The sequence below is a fragment of the Alligator sinensis genome, unplaced genomic scaffold (assembly GCF_000455745.1).
Source record: "Alligator sinensis unplaced genomic scaffold, ASM45574v1 scaffold1835_1, whole genome shotgun sequence".
NCBI lineage: Eukaryota > Metazoa > Chordata > Crocodylia > Alligatoridae > Alligator > Alligator sinensis.
Window position 1 is genome coordinate 26,931 of NW_005843455.1, and position 22,900 is coordinate 49,830.

At 43.3% G+C, this 22,900-nt stretch overlaps 1 protein-coding gene across 1 annotated transcript in view; it reads left to right on the forward strand.

Moving 5' to 3' along the window:
• The window catches only part of NUP155 (nucleoporin 155), a 61,235-nt gene that overhangs the window by 11,066 nt on the left and 27,269 nt on the right, over window positions 1–22,900 (forward strand). The window contains exons 4-14 of the mRNA XM_025195291.1: window positions 2,525–2,595; window positions 3,148–3,240; window positions 4,084–4,250; window positions 8,567–8,672; window positions 10,111–10,184; window positions 11,369–11,460; window positions 11,606–11,703; window positions 12,181–12,333; window positions 14,899–14,999; window positions 18,331–18,501; window positions 21,755–21,865. Of these exons, the coding sequence (XP_025051076.1) occupies window positions 2,525–2,595; window positions 3,148–3,240; window positions 4,084–4,250; window positions 8,567–8,672; window positions 10,111–10,184; window positions 11,369–11,460; window positions 11,606–11,703; window positions 12,181–12,333; window positions 14,899–14,999; window positions 18,331–18,501; window positions 21,755–21,865 (1,237 nt within the window). The remainder of the gene's footprint in view (window positions 1–2,524; window positions 2,596–3,147; window positions 3,241–4,083; window positions 4,251–8,566; window positions 8,673–10,110; window positions 10,185–11,368; window positions 11,461–11,605; window positions 11,704–12,180; window positions 12,334–14,898; window positions 15,000–18,330; window positions 18,502–21,754; window positions 21,866–22,900) is intronic.

Below are 22,900 nucleotides of genomic sequence, written 5' to 3' on the forward strand. Positions count from 1 at the left end.
CCTGCTAGAGCAGAGAGCAGGGGGTGTGGCCACACCCTGCCCAGGGTCAGTGAACTGAGATGGGGAAGGAGGTTTAAACCCCAGTCCTGGCCCCGGACCCCAGCACCCCCCTGCCCCCCCCAGTAGACCAGGCTGCTCCCCCAGCTGAGTTTCCCACCCCCTTGTCTGCCAGCCCTCACTGCTTTGGCTAGGGAGTAGAGAGGTGGGACCAACCCTGGTCTCTGGAGCAGACAGCACAGCTCAGCCCAGGGCTACAAAGTATCCTGGGATGCTGGAGGACTGTGGTTTAACTTGATCCAGGAAGGGGTCTGGGACAGAAGTTTCATAAACTGGGTTGACCTAAATCAGTTAAGTCTGATATTACATTCAACTAGATTGATCTTAAACCATTTTCAGCATTTTGAAACTGAGTTATAGGCACTGAACTTCCGTTCTGTTACAGGTTTAAACCAGTTTCTAATCACTTAAACTGGTTTATGCGTAACTTCTGTTCCTAGCCTTGCAGAATAGGCAGCCAGGATTTTCCCCTTCTGCATGTGCAGCACACTCCTGCTGCCTGTCCCACCCCCAAGAGCAGAGGGAGGAAGTAGGAGGAGGGAAGGAGAATCTGGTTAGTTTGGCCACCTAAGCTTTTGGAGCTGTGGCAGTAATTGCAGCTGGGTGGGAGCCAGGGGGCTGCATGTTAACTTCTCAGGGGCTTTGTAGCTGGTCCTGGCCTCTGAGGGTGGCCATGATGGTCTCAGATGGCCCCTTACTTCTTGCTCCCACTCCGGCTCCTTGAAGTATCCTCCCTTCCTCTTCTGCCATGCCTTGCCGTAATTTTTTTTTTGTGTGAAAGGGAAGATGTCCTCAGGGTCCCAGAGTGAGCCCAGTCTGGCTCCACATTGCCCCAGGACACTCAGATGTGGGCCTCTGGGTCTATTAGTGCCTCAAGGCATCAGTCAACTTATGGGATATTCATGGTCTTCTTCCACCCCTATAGCCATGCCCATGCCTTGCAGATGTTACCTTAGAATAGATCCATGAACCAGTTGGTATGGGCTGAAGCCCTCTTGGTTTTAGCCCTCTGGTTGCTCTCACTGTAGACTGCCAGCATAGGTCCACTTCCTCCGGCCCAGCTTTTGAGTCTCAGCCTGGTCTCGCCCATCTCCCTTTGTTCAGTGCCCTTGGCTCTCTCTGCTTGGGCCTGCCCCTATTTGGCCATCGGAGCTCAAGCCCTGGCCCACTTGCTTGGAGCCTTCCCCAGATAGAGCTCAGGATCTGGAGTACCTCTCAGACACTCCAGTATGGAATTCTGCCCTTCTTTCCAGCCACTATCCGGTCCTCTGGTAAAAACTAAAACAAGCACTGCAAGCCCACTGCTTTAAATGAAACATTCAAAGTTCCCTCTGGGTTAGTAGGCCGCTGTAGAAGCCTCTTCCCCGCTCTCCGGCCCTCTCTTGAGCCCCTGGCATACCTGCTGCGGCCCACAGCTTCCACACCTTTGCCTGCCTGTGCTGGCAGGAGATTTTCTCCATGCAGAGTTCAGGATTGCATGGCCCCTCTGACTCAGGAACTCAGGCTTATAGTCGCTGAGCTGCTCCTCCTTTGGTCAGGTGCTCTCCTGATCTGCCATAGGTGTGCCCACTCAGCTTGATGGGCAGCTTACTGTATCTAGTTGCTCCCTTGCTGCTTTCCCTCCTGAAGCTAATCCTGTTCAGTTGCCTGGGCCTTTTCTGCTGCAGTCTCTCTTAAAGTAATGGAATCCCCTGGCTCCCTGTTACAGGCATCACGAGACACACAAGCCATCAGTTGGATAGCCCTGCTTTAAATGAATCAACGATGTTGCCAATGTGGCATGTTAATTTTTATTTTTTTTTAATGCGGAAGACATAAATACCCCGAATCGCAGGAAAAAACAATGTGTACTTTTATCATTAGCCTCTCTGCTGTCCTAAAGTTATGGGTATATTTCTGTGGTTCCTGATTTCAAAAGTATTCAAACAAAACTTCTTATCTTGATTATTTTCTTATCTTATTACTGCCTATTTTAGCTAACTAGGTTTCATTGGTACCTCACAGGGTGTTAATGCTTAGGTAAACTTGCCTTACTTGCAACTTATCCCTCTGAATTGCATCCACCATAGTCTCTTAGCACCTTAATAGAACATCAAATAATATCAGTTTCATAATTTTGCAATAAGTATTTTAATTTTTACAATAATTTAAATGTAATTCTCTCTGAAAGAGAAGCAATTGCATCTTATACACTAAAGACCCTCTCTCTCAAGCTGCAGGTGGCGTTGTTTGGAAATGCTATATATTACAAAATAGATACGTGAACATGCAGGGAACCAGAAATTAAAAACATGCATATTTGAAACTTAATAAACTGTCAGTGTCAGAGAATATTTTTTTTCTCCAGGTCCATCTGAAGGATTTGTTTCCATTTAAAAAAATGGAGGATATTATTCAAATTGTTATATAGTTACATGCATTTCAGGTTGTGTATTTAGAAATTGATTTATTTTTAACTTGTTGACAGGGGAGACCTTGCTTATTTTGATGGTCTAAGTGAAACTATTCTTGCAGTGGGTCTTGTGAAGCCAAAGGCAGGTAAGAAATTGCATGGCAGTGACCTGAACTCTGTAGCTACTGAACACTGTAAAAATAAAAACAACCAGTAAATTCTAGTTCATTATGGAATGATACACAAGTCAAAGTAAACATGATAGAATTTATAGTGTTATGCTTTAGGTACTTCGTAATGTTGCTAAGTTAGCTTTCTAGTGTTTTATACTATTTGCGGAGTGGAATTTCTGGTTGACTTTTATGCAGCATGGGGGACTGATTTCTGACCCTTTCTTGGTGTAGCAGTTGCTTGCCTCAGTTTGTAACGAAGGGCAGAGCAGAGGTAGGGTTGTAGAAGTAAGCAAGGTAGTAATAAGATAGATATTATTTTTAAAGTTTAGTGTTTCATATTGAGCAGAATGATGATGAAACATCTAGCTTTTATATTCTAAATATGGAGCCTCATAACGTATTGGATCTTAAATATGACTAGAACTTAGACCAGTGTAGGTTTTTATCCTCCCTGCAAGTGAGAGGTGAATCATACTGTGTGTGTGTGGCATGTGGACTAAAATCTATTTTTTCTTATTTTCTTAGGTATTTTCCAGCCACATGTACGTCACCTACTTGTTCTGGCCACTCCTGTGGATATAGTGATTCTAGGACTTAGCTATGCTAACATACAAGCAGGTAATATTCTCAATTTTCCTAGTGGGAAATATAAATTACTGGGATAATATTCTTAGTTGGATGTTACCTACTACACAACTGGTCATTTAATTATAATAAAACCTACAAACCTGCGTGCCAGTCTCCTCTGATGTTTCTCAGGCATCCCACAACCAGGCTGAAACTATACCCTTTTCTATAATTCACAAGATTCCGTATTTGTAAGATTCCAGAAATTCAGAAAAGCCTCCTTGTGGTGTTACTTGCCCTGTAATTCTTTTGAAGGTGCTTCTGTTAGCTTACCCTTCACACTTCACTTCATTAATGGGAATGGGAGGAGGATGTGTGTGTGAGATGTTAGTTGTTAATACTTCTTAGTGGCTAGTATTGATCTCTGTGGTGTTTGATTTAAAACATAAAAAACTAGAACCCAATACTATGACTATTTGCAGCATGAAATACATAGAGAACCTAATGGAGTGTTTTGAGAAATTCTGAGTGGTCCCAGGGACACTTAATTTTTTTCATCCTATTATGACGCCTTGCTTTGGTAGAAAAACCAAGAAGTCTTTATGTTTAGATCTGTCAGGTAACAGTTGCCATAAACTACATTAAAATACAGCACGTGTTACATTTTCCTTCTCTTGAAAGTTTGTAAACCAAATTGGCTGTGAGAAAAGAAAGTCTGTCAATTCAGTTTTGAAAGAATAACCATTCTGGTACATATTAGCTGAATGAGCTACAAACTCTTGGTGTATTTTTTTTCTTTTTTCTTTTTTTCTTTTTAAATAGATCTCGATGTAGAAGCATAGCAATGAAATGAGCTAACCCAAGGATATGAAAACATTTTTCTCTTCATTGTAGGTACGGGAGTCCTCAATGACAGTATGTCTGGTGGAATGCAGTTGCTACCAGATCCTCTCTATTCACTCCCTACTGATAACACCTACATTCTGACAATAACTTCCACTGACAATGGGCGTATCTTTTTAGCTGGAAAGGATGGCTGTTTATATGAAGTTGCTTACCAGGTGAATATAGTCTTTTTTTTTTTTTTTGGTTGTAGGATTAAAGTACTTGAAAATTTAAATTTGATCTCAGTTCTTCTGTTGTATTTCTACAATTTCCTTTCATGCTTTAATTTGAGTGACAGCTTTGGGCTCTTAATACAGAAATGCTATCAGTCTAGAGTCCTGGCAGATGAGAAACTACTAATTTATATGAGGAAAAAGCAAATTATGCTTAATCAGAAAAGGGCACATATGGGATGAGAAATCTTCTGTGACATCTTCGTAAGGAAGCTGCTGTTTCCACTCCCTTATCTTACTCAGCCAAAACTACTTTGACTGTGCATTAGCTGTTCTGATTAACAGAAACTGATAAAGACAGAAATTGGCTTGGATGGGGCTTAATCTTTTGTCATAACTTCAATTTCAGTTTAGTGAATTGTTCTTGGACCCAGTCTCATTGTCTCTTAGTAGGACACTATGTAGTTAAGCCTTGTAAAATTAGTGTTTTAATTGTAATAAGCAGACAACTATGAATTATTTGCATTGTCAGCCCTTCAAGGCTCATTGTGCTAGGCATTTTAAGAGACAATCTTTGTTCCAAAGATGTTTCAGTCTTAGTTTTAATATGAGACCTAACAGGCGTATGGAGCGATCTAATCTGCATGTACTGTATAATCTTCAGGTAACATTTTCCAAAACCCCCAGCAGGTTGGATGTGATTTCCAGTAAAATTAATCAGAATTGGGTTATTAAGACCTTGACGTGGCTTTCAAAATTTTAACTATAGAGCACTTTTGTTGTCAGTGGTCAATGGAGACAAGTGTGGGAATATCAATGAAATAGAAATCAGTAAATGAAAATCCAAATAGATCTATTTAATGAGGAATAAGAGTTAATCATAGTATCCTAGCGCTTAGGGTCAGAAGGGACCTAAACAGATCATCAGGTCCAACCCTCTGCCCCGGGCAGGAACGGGTGCTGGGGTCATATCACCCCAGCCAAATATCCATCTAGCCTCCTCTTGAAGACCCCCAAGGTAGGAGAGAGTACCACCTCACTTGGGAGCCCATTCCAGAGCCTGACAGCCCTAACTATAAAGTAATGACTCCTGATGTTCAGCCTGAACCTTCTCTCTAACAATTTGTGGCCGTTATTCCTAGTAACCCCGGGTGGTGCCCGGGGGAACAGAGCCTACCCCAATTCCCGCTGGTCCCCCCTGGCCACCAGATCCCCTCTCAGCCTCCTCTTGTGGAGGCTGAATAGATTCAGGCCCTTTAACCTCTTTTCATAGAGCCTGCCCCGCTGCCCCTTGACCATGCGAGTGGCCCTCCTCTGGACCTTCTCAAGGTGAGCCACATCCCTCTTGAAGTGTGGCGCCCAGAACTGGACGCAGTACTCCAACTGTGGCCTGACCAATACCGCATAGAAGGGAAGAATCACCTCCCTGAACCTGCTTGTGATGCATCTGTAGATGCACACAGTGCAGCTAGCCTTACTGACTGCTTCCTTGCATTGGCGGCTCATGTTTATCCTGGAGTCAACAATGACTTATATTTACGATCAGGTCACAAAGTCCCTGAATGAGGGTATCAGGGTGGATGACGTCTTCCTGGACTTTAAGAAGGCCATTAACACAGTTTCCCACCACATTCTCTTAAAAAAAACTAATATTAATATAATACTAAACAGATGTCTAGCAATATGAGCTATTTTAATAGCACCGAAAAATGGAAGGTTCTCCACCTTGGGAGGAAAAACCTGCAGCATGTCTATAGGTTCGGCAGGGCTACGCTGACTAGCTCTACGGACAAGAGCGACTTGGGGGTCAGGATTGACCACAAGATGAACATGAGCCTGCAACGTAATGCTGCAGCCAGTAAAGCAAGCAAAACACTGGCTTACATCTGTAGATGTTTCTCGAACAAATCCTGGGACGTCATTTTCCCGTTGTTTGGGCTCCACAATTCAAAAAGGATGTGGAGAAGCTTGAGAGTCCAGAGGAGAGCCACGCGCATGATCAGAGGTCAGGAAAACAGACCTTATGACGAGAGGCTGAGAGCCAAGGGACTTTTCAGCCTGGAAAAGTGCAGGCTCAGGGGCAACCTGATGGCCACCTATAAGTTTATAAGGGGTATTCACCAGGACCTGGGGGAATGTTTGTTCACCAGAGCGCCCCAAGGGATGATGAGGTTAAACGGTTACAAACTATTGCAAGACCTATTCAGGCTGGACATGAGGAAGAATTTCTTTAATGTCTGAGCCCCCAAGGTATGGAATAGCCTGCCATCGGAGGTGGTTCAAGCACCTACATTGAACACCTTCAAGAGTAAATTGGATGGTTATCTTGCTGGGATCCTATGACCCCAGCTGACTTCCTGCCCCTGGGGCAGGGGGCTGGACTTGATCTTCCGAGGTCCCTTCCTGCCCTAATAACTATGAAATCTATGAAATAAGTGTTTCTCTGTGGATGTTTCTGTTACCAAAATAGTCATTACAGAAGGGGAAAAGAGAGTAATTATAACAATGAATTTTAATCATCAAAATTGCATCTTTCCCAGAAGACCATGATATAGCTATAAAGATTCCTTAGTAGTCAATATTTTAAACACAGTTTCTAAGTGATAGCCCTTTGAAACTAATGGAAATATTTTTTAGTATATAATTTTCACTCCTTTTGTTTTTCTTTTTTGTTTTCATTTCAATAATAAAAGGTTAGTTTCGGAAATATTTCTTACCAGTTTTACTATTTCTTATACACTAGCATTCAAATGGTATAGTAATATGTGAATTGAAAAACCTTCAGGGAAATATATAGAAACTGTTGACAGTAGCCCACTGGAAAGAAATCAATGGAAATATTTCTATTAGTAACTTTGCAAAAGCTTTATTTATAAATCTGTATCTAAAATGCTTTATTTATAAAGAACCAGAATTGTTCTCTTGAAATTTGCTTTGCGTACTTCTAATCACAACAATTTAAGGTCTGTAAATCTTCCCTTGAACTGGGGATTGCAGCTAAGTGTTTACAAAGCATCTGGTTTATGATCCCAATTGTCAGTGTCAAATTGTTGTCCCTTTTATTTTTGTTTAATGTTTTCAGCATTCTTTTTCTGAAAATATTCATCAATCACAAAGTGAATAAAACAAATGCTTTTCACATAAGCGTACACCACAAAACCAGAATAGGGCATGTGGGGCACAGTAAATGTGCTTAATATTTCTTTTTTAAGGGTGTGAACCTCTAACACGAAGCATATATTTTTTAAATCTTAACTTGATAGTTGTGCCATTATGTGCAAATGGATTGTCATCATGTGTTTAAAACAGACTTGCTCTGAATTGTCGAGACCGAAAAGATGGTAAAAGAAGTCATAAAGTTTTATAAATGAGACCTAGCATCTCATGACTTCTAAAGCATAGAAATGTTAAAATGTCTCACCTTGTCTGAAATAAAAAGCTTGCAATTTTGTAAATAAGATGTAATGAAGCATTGTATGAGAAGATTTCTTATCTTCTCTGAATCGTTTTTCAGCTTTGTGCTTGGATGGTTCCAGTTCTTTGTTTATTAGATCAAGCTTACTTTCCATCAAGATTACTACCATTGTTTCCTCACCCTTTAGTCTTCTGATCCTTCCAGTACCTGTATTGATTGTTTTGCAAGTTTAGTGCCTCTATGTGATGTTGTTTGCATTAAGTACGTACCAAATTTTGATCAAAATCCTCATGCTCAATGTACATTTCAACCTACTTGGAATAGTTCAGTAGAAGTAAAGAGACAGCTTGGGCCAGCTCTTCCACAGGAATATGTTGTAGTCAGTGAAGCTGTGACGGTTTATACCAGCAAAGAAGCTTGTTCAGAGTTTAAGAGGGTATCCTTAACAAGCTTGAAGCATCCTTTCTTGCTCTTTCTTTTTTTTTTTTTTTTTAATCTGTGAGGAGGCCCATGGTACCCAACTTTGTTTTAAGAATTTCTAGGTTCCACTTCTTTCTTAGTCACGGTTAAATGATGCAAGTACCAGGGAATCAAAGGTGTCAGAGTTGGATATTTTCATTTAAGAAAACTTTTAGATCATTTTTTTTTAATTTGTTCCATCATCCTCATTTTGAAGATTTTTCTGTTTTGTGGGTTTTTTCCTTTGCCACTTTGACGACAACATTCTGGTGTTCTTGTGTTCATATACGTCATCAATAACATTTAATATAAAATATATTTTTTTTCCCTGTAGCATGCTAGACTTTAGTAGGTGACTTTTTTTTTTGTTGTGTGACCGAACAACCTTCTTTGTTTAGCATTGGTTCTTTTAGTTCTTTAACACTTTATTTGTTTGTAATTGTAGGCTGAGGCTGGCTGGTTTAGTCAACGGTGTAGGAAGATCAATCATTCAAAGAGCTCCCTCTCTTTTCTTATTCCTTCATTGCTGCAGTTCACATTCTCAGAAGATGGTAGGTGATAAAATATGAACAGCTTGAAAATTAATGCAGATGTTTAAAATACTGTATTTACATGATTCTAAGACAAGGTGGGAGTTTCTCCATTTAGCATGGTGGGGGGAAGTACTTCATCTTAGAATCAAGTACAGTGGTGGAAGGAGACAGGGGGCAGACAGGCAGCTGCTGTGGCTCAGACTTCAGCCCCTACCCGGGGTTGGGGGTCATAGCCTCAGCTGCTGCCTGTCCCCCCCTCCACTGCTGCCTCTGCATGCCACCATCTACCCTCTACAGCCTTGTCCCCACACCATCATGTTCCCCCCAGCCCATGCAGTTTCTGCTTCCCCGCCTGTCCCCTTTCCTTCCTACCCACCCCCTTTCCCTCACTCTGCACAGCAGGCTCTGTCCATGTTGCAGTCTGGGGCATTGCTCTGTGCCCCAGGCTGCAGGATGGATGGTGCCTGTGGGAGCAGAGCAAGGGTAGATAACAGGGCAAAGTAGAGAGCAGAGACTGGTGAGTGGGAAGAGGGAGGAGAACCAAGGCCGGGGAGGGAAAGTAGAAAGGAAAGAGGGGCCCAAGGCTTCTGTGGGGGACAGGCACAAGCAGGGGGCAAGTTGCTTGACCACCCAACATATTCTCTGCATTGCCTGCCTCCCCTCAGCAGTCAGGAGAATGAATTAAAGATGATCCTCCAATAATTAGATTCTATAAATTGGAAATTATAACATTTATACATTTTCTATGTATAGAATCTAGTTATTGGGGGGGCGCTTTTAATTCAGAGTAATCTTAGATCATGTAAATACAGTAATAACCAACCAATATTTTAGTACTTGGGTGCATTTACTTAAATTTAATGGAATTTGCAACTGTTAAGCAATTCTGAAAATCAGGTTGTTTGTTTGGATGCCTAAATGCGGATTTTGGTGTCGAGTATGAAAAAGTTTGGCTTCTGTGATTAATGTGTCTGATTTATAGTACATCATTAGGAAGTTATATGCTGGGCTGATTTCCTCACCTTCCCCCTTTTAGTCCCATTTCTTTGTATAGCATATTTTAACTTGAGATTATTATACAAATATTTAAAATGCTTGTTTTGAGATGAATTGAACAATGGTAATTTTCATTTTACTCTGTTCTAGTAAGGTCTTTTTTATGTTGCTGAGCATGGACCCACTGTAAATGAGTTGGCCAGCTCTAATAGGATCATCTGACAAAGTGTGCTGGTGCCTACAAAAACTTAAATCTGCCTCTGCTGCTTAATCTCTAAGGTGCCACCTGATCCTAACATCTGCTTGACCTCAGGCTAACACAGCTAACCATCTCTACGCTCTGAAGAGTAATTCAGTCAAAATGCAGATCTGTCCATGTAAATCTTTAGTGCAGTAAAGGGTCTGTCTGAAGTAGTTTACAGGAAGTCTAGTCATAATTTCCATGTTCTTCCTTTTGCAGATCCCATAGTTCAAATTGCTATTGACAACTCTCGAAACATCTTATACACCCGTTCAGAAAAAGGAGTAATACAGGTAGGAGGGCTTGTCCTCTTTGGAATCTCTTATTGGCGATGTAATTTTTATTGTCCCCATGTGAAAAATGTGATACTTACCCGAAGCCAAGAAGACTTCTAATTCAAGCCAACACCCCCAATTTGTTATATTTGTTATAATTTTCAATGTAAATAATTTAATTGTTGGAGGATTGTCTTAAATGTGTGTTGCCACTGCCCCTCCACTACTGCTGTGGGGAAAGCAGCAGCTGGGGTACAAGTGGTGGGGAAAGCATTGTGGGGAGTAAACAGCCTGACCCCACCATTTGCTCCCTCCACTACTTGCCCCCCACCTGCCTCCCTTTGCCGCTGTCCCTGGCTGATCTGAGTGCAGGGGGAGCCCCAGATCTGCTCCTGTCTTGCTCCTCCCCTGTTACCACAAGGAGCAGCTGTGTGGGGAGCTTGACTCAGCTGGATACAGCTGTAGGAGGGTGCAGGGTTCCTCCTTCCACCACCTACTCTCTGCCTGCATCCTCTTCCCTGCCCTATCTTCTCTGCTGGCTAGGAGCATGGACTGGAAGGAGGCACCTCTGTGCTGCCACTTTCCCCAGCCAAGTCAGGCTTCCCACATAGCTGCCCCCTGCAGCGTGGAGTAGGAGCAGGTCAGAGGTGGCTCTGGGGCTCCCCTGTGCCTGTATCTGCTGGGGGCATCAGCAGTGATAGCAGCACACAGGTTCCCCCTTCCAGCACCTGCTTCCAGCTAGCAGGGCAGGTGGAGGGGATGGAAAGGGAGCAGGGGCTGAAAGAGCAGGTCAGGAGCAGCTCTGGGCTTCCCCCTGCACCTGGATCAGCTGGGGACATTGCCGTTCTGCATGGCTCTTGGCTGTAGCAGTCCCATACTCGATTCTAAGACAAGGCTTTGTTTCCCCCATGTTGAGTGAAAGAAAACCTCATCTTGGAACAGAGTAAATCCAGTGTGTATATATATGAGGATTCTCCATATACCTCAGGATTACTGAAAGGAACATTTCCTACATCTCTCTCAATGATAATATATATATTCTGTCCTTTCTGTTGAGGACAGAGGAAGGCTGTTATCTGGAGCTGCTGATGTATGGGAACCTGAAGCTTTCAGAGAACTGAAATAAGTCTACTGTGTGGTGGGGCAAAGTTATGTGAATTGATTAAATTATGAAACCTCTAAACAGTTTTATGAAATTACAGGTTTATGATTTGGGCCAAGATGGTCAAGGAATGGCACGAGTTGCTTCTGTTTCTCAGAATGCTGTTGTTTCTGCTGCTGGAAATATAGCCAGGTAATATGAAGACTATGATATGGAATGGTTCCTGGGAGGTGATGGGTTTTCTGTGCATATTATGGAACATTTTAATAGTGTTGTTTGTTTACTTGTTTGAATTACTTATTGCATGGTATCAGTTACAAGAAACTTTTTTTTTAAGGACTATAGATCGTTCTGTTTTCAAGCCTATTGTTCAAATAGCAGTGATAGAAAATTCGGAATCCATAGATTGTCAGCTGTTGGCAATCACACATGCAGGTAAGAAATTATTACTGTTAATATTAATTATCATTAAGTATTAATAATCTCTCTATTGATAATATTACCGCTATGCTAAGAAAACTGACAAATGCATGTTTTGCAAGGCTATCTATCTCAACAAAAATGGGTGAGAGCATTTAAATAACAACAGTCCTAACAACATGATCTTATGTTTTTTCTATCATTTTATTTATTTAGAGTACTCAGGCACCTTATAAAGATTGTCATCTTCACATAAATATTACCTCTATTTTACAGGTAAGGCTAATAGTAAGGTGCCAGAAGTTACAGGGAGTTAATGACAGACCACAATTAGCATCATTTGGCCTGGAAAGTCAGTTCATTTCATGAAATAATGTCATAAGGGTTGCACAGAATTTCTTGCAAGTCTCAGAATTAAGCCTCCCAGGTTTAGTTGACTAACCTATAATCATTCACACCAATCCATTCAGATTCTTTTTCTGTCTTGTACAGGTGTACGACTGTATTTTAGTACATCCCCATTTAAGCATCCGGCAGCAAGGCCCTCCATGTTAACATTGGTTCACGTCCGCTTGCCTCCAGGATTTTCAGCTTCTTCAAATGTGGAGAAGCCATCCAAAGTGCACAGAGCTCTTTACAGCAAGGGTAAGCAATGGAGTACAGTTTAAATGAGATCCATTCTTGAAGGCCTTTATAACTAGTAAAGCTACTGTAACTGCTGCTTACAGCAGGCAGCTTGAGAGGATGGAAATGTTAAGGCCTATGAGTGTAATGTCCCTTCTGCCCACACAAATATACAAAAGCAAAAACAGGTTTTACTTTTCAGCAAATCTGAGTCTATCAACAGGTAGAAGAGGTATCCCAACAGACAGAAGAGGTATCCTAGATTAGACTTTCCATGAGGCTATCAGTAGCAATCCTATCTGGTTCACAGAGCAGTAGACTCATAGATGCTAGGGTCGGAAGGCCCTTACCATGCAAGTGGCCCTCCTCTGGACCCTCTCAAGTCTATCAATATCCTTCTTGAAGTACGGCACCCAAAACTGAATGCAATACTCAACTGCGGTCTGACCAGTGCCACATAGAGGGGAAGTATCACCTCTTTGGTTCTATTTGCCATGCATCTGCTGATGCGTGATAAAGCGCGGTTAGTTTTGCTGATGATTTCATCACACTGACAACTCATGTTCATCTTGGAGTTCACTGTGACTCCAAGATCCCTTTCCACTTCTGTGCTGCTGAGAGGGTCATTTCCCAGCCAGCAGGTGTGCTGGATATTTTTACGCCCTAGGTGCAGCACTCTGCATTTGTCCTTGTTGTACTGCATCCCTTTGGGTACTGTCCACTTTTCTAACCTGTCCAGGTCTGCCTGCAATCATTCCCTACCTCCAGAGTGTACACTTCACCCCACAATTTAGTACCGTCAGCAAACTTGGACAAAGTATACTTCACACTCACATCCAAGTCACTGATGAAGATATTGAAGAGAACAGGTCCAAGGACCGAACCCTACAGGACCACACTACCCACATCCTTCCAGGTCAATACGGACCTGTCTACTACCACTCTGTGGGTGCGACCGCTAAGCCAATTTGCCACCCACCGGACTGTGTAAACATCTCTGTCACAGATGGTCCCCAAAATGATTTCAACGAAAATTTAGTCTCATTTTCTTTTTTTTTTTATATTATAGTTAACTTTTTTTCAGTTTAAGGCTTTACTCCATAGTTTGTGGTTTTAGGGCCACGTCAACGTACATGATAGTGAAATGTAGTTAGCCATGGTAGTCTGAAGTCAAGTAGAAGACAGGGTAGATTTACACCTTATAGACTAACCAAAGCAGATAAATTTCTACATGTGTATGTATATCATAATGTTCGTCTACTTTGGTTAGTCTGTAATGTGTAAATCCACTCTGACTTACACATGTAGGTCTTCTTTTTAGGGTAAGTGAAGAGTGAAGACAAAATTGATCAGGTGTAAAATTGTATCGTTTCTGAGCCCAGATAACAAACAATTATTGTTAACCTATCATTAAAAAACATAAATGCAGGTGCATATGGATAGACCTGTGGATATTGTCTGAAAATTATACAGGCAGTCCTCGAACTTACGACACAATTGGTTCCTGAAAACTGTGTCTTAAGTCAAAAAGTTGTAACTCTGAACCAATTTTCCCATAGGAAACAATGTTATAAATTTGGGATTGGTTCCTGAACCAAGGCCCGATACCCTATTTTCACCAAAAATAACCCAGAATTTTGTATTTAATCAATTATAGATGAGTAATATAGCTACATTAATGTATTTATATTGTAAATAGCAATCATATTGATTTGGAAGGACTTCTTTGAGGTGACTTTGCTGGACTTTTTGAAGGGTTGTTGGCTGGAGTCTTCTCAGAAGTCTTGGCTGCAGGTTTTTCTGGAGTCTTGTCTGCTTTCTTAAAGAAAGTGTCCAAGGAAGTTTGGACAGATGTTCTCCAGGGAGATCGGCAACACAGCGAACTTGTTTGCTCGCGTAGCGTGGCGTGGCATGGCATGGGATCAAGCATTGTAAAGTCAAAACTGATGTCAGAAAGTTGAAACAAGGTGTCAATTTATAAACCTTGTAAGTGTGAAGTGTTGTAACTCGAAACGTTGTAAGTCAAGGACTGCCTGTACATGTAAATTAGCTGTGGCATGATTCCTGATGAGCTTCCTGATGAGGAAGGGCCTTGGTGTTGTGGAAGTGCACCCATCCTGCAAGCACATCAGAGAAATACATATATTGTTTTATCAACTATCTCCTCCTTGATAATTAAAAATTACCTTTGTTATCACCCTCTAAATGCATCAATCCACATTCTTGACATTATCCTTGTGATGGAATGAGTCTGTTTTAAGGAACAGCTTTCAATATTCATCACGTTGACTTTATAACTAGTGCATATATTTATAGTGCATGTCAAAATATAGTACAAAAAGGATATGAGAAGCTGCTTAATCAAAAGAACAGTGACATTAAATATAAGTCAAAATGATGACCCCAAGATATTTAAGTTTATAAACTCAATAGGTTATTCCTTCTTATGATGTTGTTCACATTGTAAGATTAATAAAGGAAGCTTTAGAAGAGACTTATTTTGGACATACACTATTGTTAAAACTATTTTTATTTGATATAAAGACCCTACTGGAAGCAGAAACTTACATTGTACCATTTTCTCAGGTGTCTTACTGATGGCAGCTTCTGAAAATGAGGATAATGATATCTTGTGGTGCATCAATCATGATTCTTTCCCTTTTCAAAAAGCTATGATGGAAACGCAGGTAGGAAGCACTGTATTTTAAATTATGTGATGGGTTTTTTTTGATGGAATACAGTTTAAATTATTAATTAAATATTTAGGCGCCAAGATAATTTTTAAGTTCATTTCTGGAAGAACATAGCTTAAGCAAAATTCCTGTGATTGTTTATTGAGTAAATATTTATTAAGCTACCAAACAATATAGTAATTTTGGTAGGTATTTCTGGCAGTTGGACCTGCTGCTTTAGTGATATCTGCCAAGCTGGAGCTCAGCTAGATGCAAATAAGAGTTGATTGAATCACCTTGGCCATTAGAAATCTTTGAAAATTTTCTCTGGTTCATATTCCAGTGGTGCCTGCAATGTGCTGGGCATACTTCACAAACACAGCAAGCCACAGTTCCTGTTACAAAGTGTTTTTAATCTAAGAGGAGCAACTGTGGAAGGGTGGGGCAGAGGGTTTAGTCAAAACAAGGATAAACCATACCTTGCAAACACACATCAGCTGTCTGAGGTGTCCACTCAGCCTGCTGTTATTTGGCCAATTTCTTATTTGTGTGCCAGAAAAAGTGTGTCTTTAGGATGGCTTTAAAGGAGGGAGTTGCTTTATAGGATCAGTTCAGATAGGCTGTTCCACGCAATGCTCAGCATTGGGAAGATTTCTCGATTACTGTTGAAGCGGACAAGTAAAAATATTACCCAAAGGTAATATTGACAAAACAAAATCAGGGACAAGGTGAGCAAGATAAGACCAAAAAGAAAACTAGAAAGTGGTTAACTTCGAAGTCTTATGTAAAGTCAGGTTTGGGCTGATTTTTTTTCAGTTGGTTTTACAAGTGTTGTAAAGATATCTTGCCCCTCTTCCTTTTCTCCTAAAGATCTTTTTACAGTAGAAGCATCAGGTCCTTGTTACCCTCTGCTTACAACAACTTTTTGGCCAGCTTGGTGCAGGGGACTGGTGTGTCATGCAAACTTGTACCTGAACTGCAGTTCTCCCCTTATTTCTCCTTCTTGAAACATTGGGTATAAACAGATGTCTCCAAATGAAGCAAATCAGCTGTGGCAGGATGTGTCCTCCCAAAGCAGACCCATTTCATTGGGCAAAACACACATCACCCGTTGTCCTTCATTGGGCAGGGGCCCAATCCTGCAGGGGCATGCTTCGGAGATTACCCGGAGTGTGTCTTTGTAAGTGGGAAAACATAGTTTTCCCCACTTAAAGGTGTGCTTCAAGGAATCTCTGAGGCATATCTTTGTAAGTGGGGAAAGCAGGATTCCTCTTGTCACTTTCCTTGTGTCTGTTTCTTCTCTGCAATGTGTAAAATTCATGATTACATAGCTTCTGTGGAGGTGCTCTGTGGTTTGGTCATTTAGAACAGTGATTCTCAACCTTTTTTGTACCAGGACCCATTTGTAAACATCAGTGGTCAGTCCTGACCCACAGCCCCTGGCCTTGCTGATGCCCCACAGTCCCCTGCCACTCTGGGCCATGCTGGTGCCCATCCCTCCCAACCCACCGCCCTCTGCCCCCTCTAGCCCAGCCAGAGGGGGCCCCCAACTGCTCCTATCCCGCTTAGGCTGGAGCACGGTGGCTGCAGTGGCTGTGGCTCATGCGGGCAGCAGTGAAGCGAGTCCAGCCCCAGCACAGGCTGGAGGGAGAAGGAGGGGAGGCCTGTGGCACCTCCCTGCCCTGGGCTGGAGCTCCTGCTCCGTGCCAGGCATCCTGGTCATGACCCCATCCTCCCCACAAGCATCGCCCCTGGCGCCTCTCCCCTGCGAGTACGTTCACCAGCCCCAGTGCTGCTGGCCCAGCCATGCAGCTCCCTGCTACCTCCTTTCCCCACTGGAGGGACAGGCACCTTCCCCCTGCATCCCATCCCCTGATGTAGCCTCGGTGCCTTACCACCTTCCCCCAGTGCTGGCAGGCACCCCCACCTCTTCTCCCCCCTCCAGTACACACACCTGGACAGTCCCCAAGCAAGCCCTGGACCTCCAGCCCCCACTCTGCATACACTTGCCTGCATCCAGCTGCTGGGGCTGCTCCCACGCCCCTGTTTGGCTGCATACCAGCCGTATGCATGTGCGCGTGCAGACACACATATGACCATTTCCCCAAGTAGCTCCTTGCAGGCTGGAAGGCTGCCAGCCTGCAAAGGAAATCCCATGCTTTTCCTGCCTCTTTCTGGGACTTGCTTGCTACCATTTCAAATATTCTTGCAACTCACTTTTGTGTCGTGACTCATGGTTTGAGAAGTACTGTTTTAGCAGAGCCTCATTATCTAGCTGTGGTATATGGGGAGAGCTGAGAGCAGACTACTCATCTTGGTGTAGGGAGTTACTGGAGTAGCTGGTCTCATGCCCAGGTATTGGTAGAATCATGTTAAAACAGTGAAGGTGTAGCTTGGAAACCAGAAAATTACAAATTGGTTTAAGAGTTATGAACTAAAACAAACGTAGACTTCATTGCATCCTATTTATCAAACGCATTGGCCTGAATTATATTTAAACTACAGTTGCTCTATGACTGGACATTTTAAAAATATTTGTGGTTTGATAGTAGCATTTGGGGGTGGGGGTTTTAAACTGTTCATAAGCATTTAGATTCTGGTACTGTTAGAGAACTTACCTATTACCATATCTTACTTGCATACCAAATGCACCTTTTTCCTGAAGATTAGCCCTCCAAAATTCAAGCACAGGTCTTAAGTAAAGATAGTGATGTCCATGATGAAAAGGGGGCACTGGAATAGCTGCTGGGAACTGGCTTCACACTTGGCTTCCAGCCTCACAGAGGAAGAGCAGAATTTAGCCACTTACCCTCTTACTGCAGCTAGAGGTTTAACCCTTTCAAAGCTGCCGAATTGGCTTTTTAGCCAGAAGCTACTGCCAATTCAGCAGTAGCTGTGTGGGGGTTAAACTTCTAGGTATGGAGCTGCAGAGAGGGTGAGTGACGTGCAAGGGTGGGCTCTGCCCATCCTCCCTGTGGCCAGCATTCAGCTATGGTGAGCCCATGTTGTGGCAGGTAAAATTGTGAAAAAACTTCATATTGCCTTCCTTAAACAAGGTGCATGTCTTTCGGGGGGAAGGGGTGCTATTTGAGTAAATGTGATAGTTATTTGTATTTTACTAGCATCTGGAGACCCTAATCAATTTGTATTTATAAATACTGAACAGACATTCCCTGCCCTAAGAGCAATTTGCTCTTACATTAAATTTTAGGCAACTGTTTATTTTAGAGAATTCTAGTTGTTCAATTTCTGTCCCATGTGGTTTTAAATGATTTGTAAGATATTACCGTAGATATACAAAATGCATTCTGTATCAGACTTCTGATCAAGTTCATCTCTCATTCAGATGACCACGCGCGTTGATGGGCATTCGTGGGCGCTTTCTTCCATCGATGAGTTTAAGGTTCAAAAGATTATAACACCACTAAATAAGGACATTATTCCCATAACTGATTCACCTGTTGTTGTACAACAGCATATGCTGCCACCAAAGAAATTTGTCCTGCTGTCAGCCCAGGTGTGTATTACAGTGTTTGGAAATTAGAAAAGAAACATAAATATAAAGTTTAATGAGCAGCCCAGTCCTACTAATGGCTAGTCATGTGAGTAATTGTGTAGGATTGTGACCAATAGTGAAGGTGGGGTGAAGGGAACAATGTTGGGAGCCATTTGCCAATTCTGTTAATGGACTCGGTGTTCTAGGGCCAGATTGTCTTGAGAAGCTGGTCCCATCACAACACCACTTACGTAGAGAATGTACAGATACATGCTTTGCACGTGCTATACAAATGCTGCAGAATTTTAAGGACTGGGCTATTATAATTCAGGGCTTGCAGCAGCTAGTTTAAGTAAGTGTAGCTGCACTAAAAACAAAGCTTGAGCTGCACAGGGCAGTCTGATTAGCAGGTGAAAATTCTGCTAACCAAGACTTTAGCTTGTAGCTGTCCTGTGATATGCATTTCTACATGACAGCTTTTGCAGAACCCTCCAGCCCATAGAATACTAGGGTTGGAAGGGACCTCATCAGGTCATCTAGTCGAACTGCCTGCTCAAAGCAGGACCATCCAACTATATCATCCCAGCCAAGGCTTTATCTAGCTGGATCTTAAAAACCTCTACGAATGCAGATTCCAGAGCCTTTCTGGATAACCTGTTCCAGTGCTTTACTACCCTCTAGGGAGAAAGTGTTTTTTAATATCTAATCTTAACATCCCTTGCTGCAACTTGAGACCATTGCTCTTTGTTCTGTCATCTGCCACCACTGAGAACAGTCTAGCTCCATCCTCTTCGGAACCACCCTTCAGGTAGTTGAAAGCTGCTATTAAATCCCCCCTCAGTCTTTTCTTCTCTAGACTAAATAAGCCCAGTTCCCTCAGCCTCTCCTCAGAAGTTGCATGCCCCAGCCCTCTCGCCATTATCGTTACCCTCCACTGGACTATCTCCAATTGGCCCACGTCCTTTCTATAGTGCTAGGCCCAAAACTGAACACGGTACTCCAGATGTGGCCTCACCATGGCCGAGTAGAGGGGGAGAATCACTTTCCTTGCTCCGCTGGCAGTGCTCCTACTAATGCAGTTCAGTATGCCATTAGCCTTCGTGGCAACATGGACACACTGTTGGCTTGTATTCAGGTTATTGTCCACTGTAACTCCCAGGTCCTTTTCTGCAAACCTGCTGCCCAGCCAGTCAGTCCTCAGCCTGTACTGGTACGTGGGATTCTTCCATCTGAAGTGCAGGACTTTGCACTTGTCTTTACTGAATTTTATGAAATGTTGTTTGATTCAATCCTACAATTTGTCTAGGTTTGTCTAAATCCTAGCCATATTCAGTGCATCTACTTCTTCCCCCAGTTTGGTGTCATCTGCAAATTTGCTGAGGGTGCACTTCATCCCATCTTCCAGATTTGTTAATGAAGACATTGAACAAAGCTGGCCACAGGACTGGTCCCTAGGGCATTCTGCTTGATACTGGCTGCCAACTAGACATAGAGCCATTGATTACTACCTTTCAAGCTTGACCATTCAGCCAATTTTCTATCCACCTTACAGTCCATTCATCCAACCCGTACTTCCTTAGCTTGCTGGCAAGAATGTTGTGGTAGACTATATCAAAAGCCTTGCTAAAGTCAAGCTATAACACATCCCCTGGTCTCCCAGTATCCATGAAGCCAGTCATTTCATCATAGAAGGCAATCAGGTTGGTCAGGCATGACTTACCCCTAGTTAATCCATGCTGACTGTTCCTAATCACCTTCTTCTCCAAGAGCTTAGAAATGGATTCTTTGAGGATCTTCTCCATGATTTTTCCAGGGACTGAGGTGAGGCTGATTGGTCTATAGTTCCCCCGATCTTCCTCCTTCCCTTTCTTAAAGATAGGAACAATATTTGCCCTTTTCCAGTCATCCAGGAACTCCCAATTGCCACAAATTTTCAAAGATAATGGCCTGTGACTGCAATCACATTGGCTAACTTCCTCAGCAAATTCGGGTGCATTGTGTTCAGCCCCATGGACTTATACCCATTCAGCTTTTCCAAGTAGTCCCTAACCTGTTCTTCTGCTACTGTTGGCTGCTCACCTGCTTAAGCTGCTGTGAGATGCAGTAGGCTGTGAAGACTAAGGTAAAAAAAAGCATTGAGTACTTCAGCCTTTTCCGCATCGCTAGGTTGGTCCCTCAGTAACGGACTCACACTTTTCCTTATCTTCCTCTTGTTGCTGACATGTGTAGAAACCCTCCATGTTACCCTGCACATCCCATGCCAGCAGCTAGCTGTCCCCCATGAAAACCAGGACCTGTGATGGGGAAACTTCCGCTAACTGTTTGAAGAAAGCCTCATCCACCACTTCTTCCTTGTCCACTGGTCCACAGCAGACCGCCACCACAACATCACCCTTGTTGCTCTCCCTCTGACCCTAACGAACCCAGAGACTTTCAATGAGTCTATCTCCAGTTTCATTCTGGAACTCTGAGTATGTTCTTCTGCTTCTGAGCAGTTTACACCCATCCATGACCGTATTCCAGTCATGCGAGCTATTCCACAAATTCTCTGTTATTCCAAATATATCATAGTTCTGCGTCTGTGCAAGAACTTCCAGTTCTCCCTGTTTCCCAGGCTTCGCACGTTCATGTACAGACACCTGAGGTAACTAGCCGATTGCCCTACTTTCTCAGGGAGATTGAGAAGACCTCCCATGGTTGTTTGTTCTTTGAACCTGTGCAGCCTTATACAGGCAGGGGGAGAGAAGATTTAAGTTAAAGCACCTACTGTGCTTTAGTTCAGTCTGGAACCCATGCACTTTGCAGTGAAGTTGTAGGCAAGGTTATTTGAGCACGTATTTTCTTCCTGTGCCTTTCTTACCATTTCCCTGAAGGAAAATATCTCCTGTAATTGCTGCAGTTGACTGAGAATCCTAGAGTATCTTGGAGCAGAGATACTCAGAACTGGGACACACAGCCAAGAGCACAAGCAGTGAGGAAAGAGAGTATATTTTCACTGAAAACTGTGGCATGTAGAAGAATATCCAAGCTAGCTTTGCTAGCAGTTTAGCCTCACAACCCAGAACTCAGTGAAGCTAATATAACCCTGCTTCTTTTGAGCCACAGATTTTTGTGGGTGGATGGGACTTCAGTTATAAACAACACTCAAGTTGTACTTTGTGCTAACAGTGTAATGAATCCAAGCCCCTGGTGTGTTAAAGATGAGTGTATTGGATATCTGTCAGTTTAAAAGTAGAATATATTTTTGCTTCAGAATTGTTTTATTTTTCTCTAGGGGAGCTTTATGTTTCACAAACTCAGACCTGTAGATCAGCTACGACATCTCCTTGTTAGCAATGTCAGTGGTGATGGAGAAGAAATTGAAAGGTTTTTTAAGTTACATCAGGTAGGACTCTTTATCTTGCCATGAAAAGCAAGCATGTATTCAGTGCAAGTGTAATCACATACCTGAGTCTGTCCATGGAGTAAGTGTGGCTGTTCTTTGACTACAGGAATGTTAATTGTCATTTAACTTCAGGCCTATGAGAATAGGGAAGTAGTTGATTTGGATTCAGATTCAGCCAATTCAGAGGACAGTGATTCAATTCAGATCACTGTCCTAAATTGATTCGGCCAAATCAGCTTTGGAAGATTCGGTGCTGATTCAGAGATTCGGTGATTTGGATTGGCCGGGGGGAGGCAGGCACAGCCGAGCAGCTCCTCCAGCTGTGCCTGCCTCTCCCCAGGCGGGCGGAGCTGCGAGAGAAGCCTCCATGACTGCCCCACCTGGCCCCAGCCTCATGGCACTTTAAAAAATAAAAATAAAAAAAGAGAGCCCCATGCTTACTGGCTGCAGCAGGGGATCTGGGGCCTTCTGGCAGAGGCCCCCCTGTGCAGACCCCACTCCCCGATCACGCCCCCACCTGACCCTGGCCCCAGCATCTGGGAATCAAAAAAAGAAAAAAAAAAGCCCCGCACTCACCGCCTGTAGCAGCGGTGATTGGGGCCTCTGGGTGCTCATAGCAGAGCCCCCCCCCTGCACAGCGCAGGGCAGTGAGGGGCAGCAGGGATTGCCGCCACCTGGCACCCACACGGCAACTGCCCCATGGCACGGGCACAGCGCAGCTCCGCAGGGCACCACACACTGTGTGGGAGCTGAGGCTGAGTGATGCTGGGCTCTAGCTGACACATGGAGCTGCCCCAACTCTCAGACAGCATGCAGTGCCTGCTGAGCTGCACTGCACCTGTACCATGAGGCAGCTGCCATGCAGGTGCCAAGGTGAGTGGGGATGATCCCTGCTGCCCCCCACTGCCTCATGCTATGCCCTGAGGCTGCTGCAGAAGCTGGTGAGTTCGGGGGGAGGTTGGTTATTTTTTTCTTAAAGGGCTGGAGCTGGGGTGGGTGGGGCAGCCATGGGGAGGGGGCTAGGAGGGGAGGGGG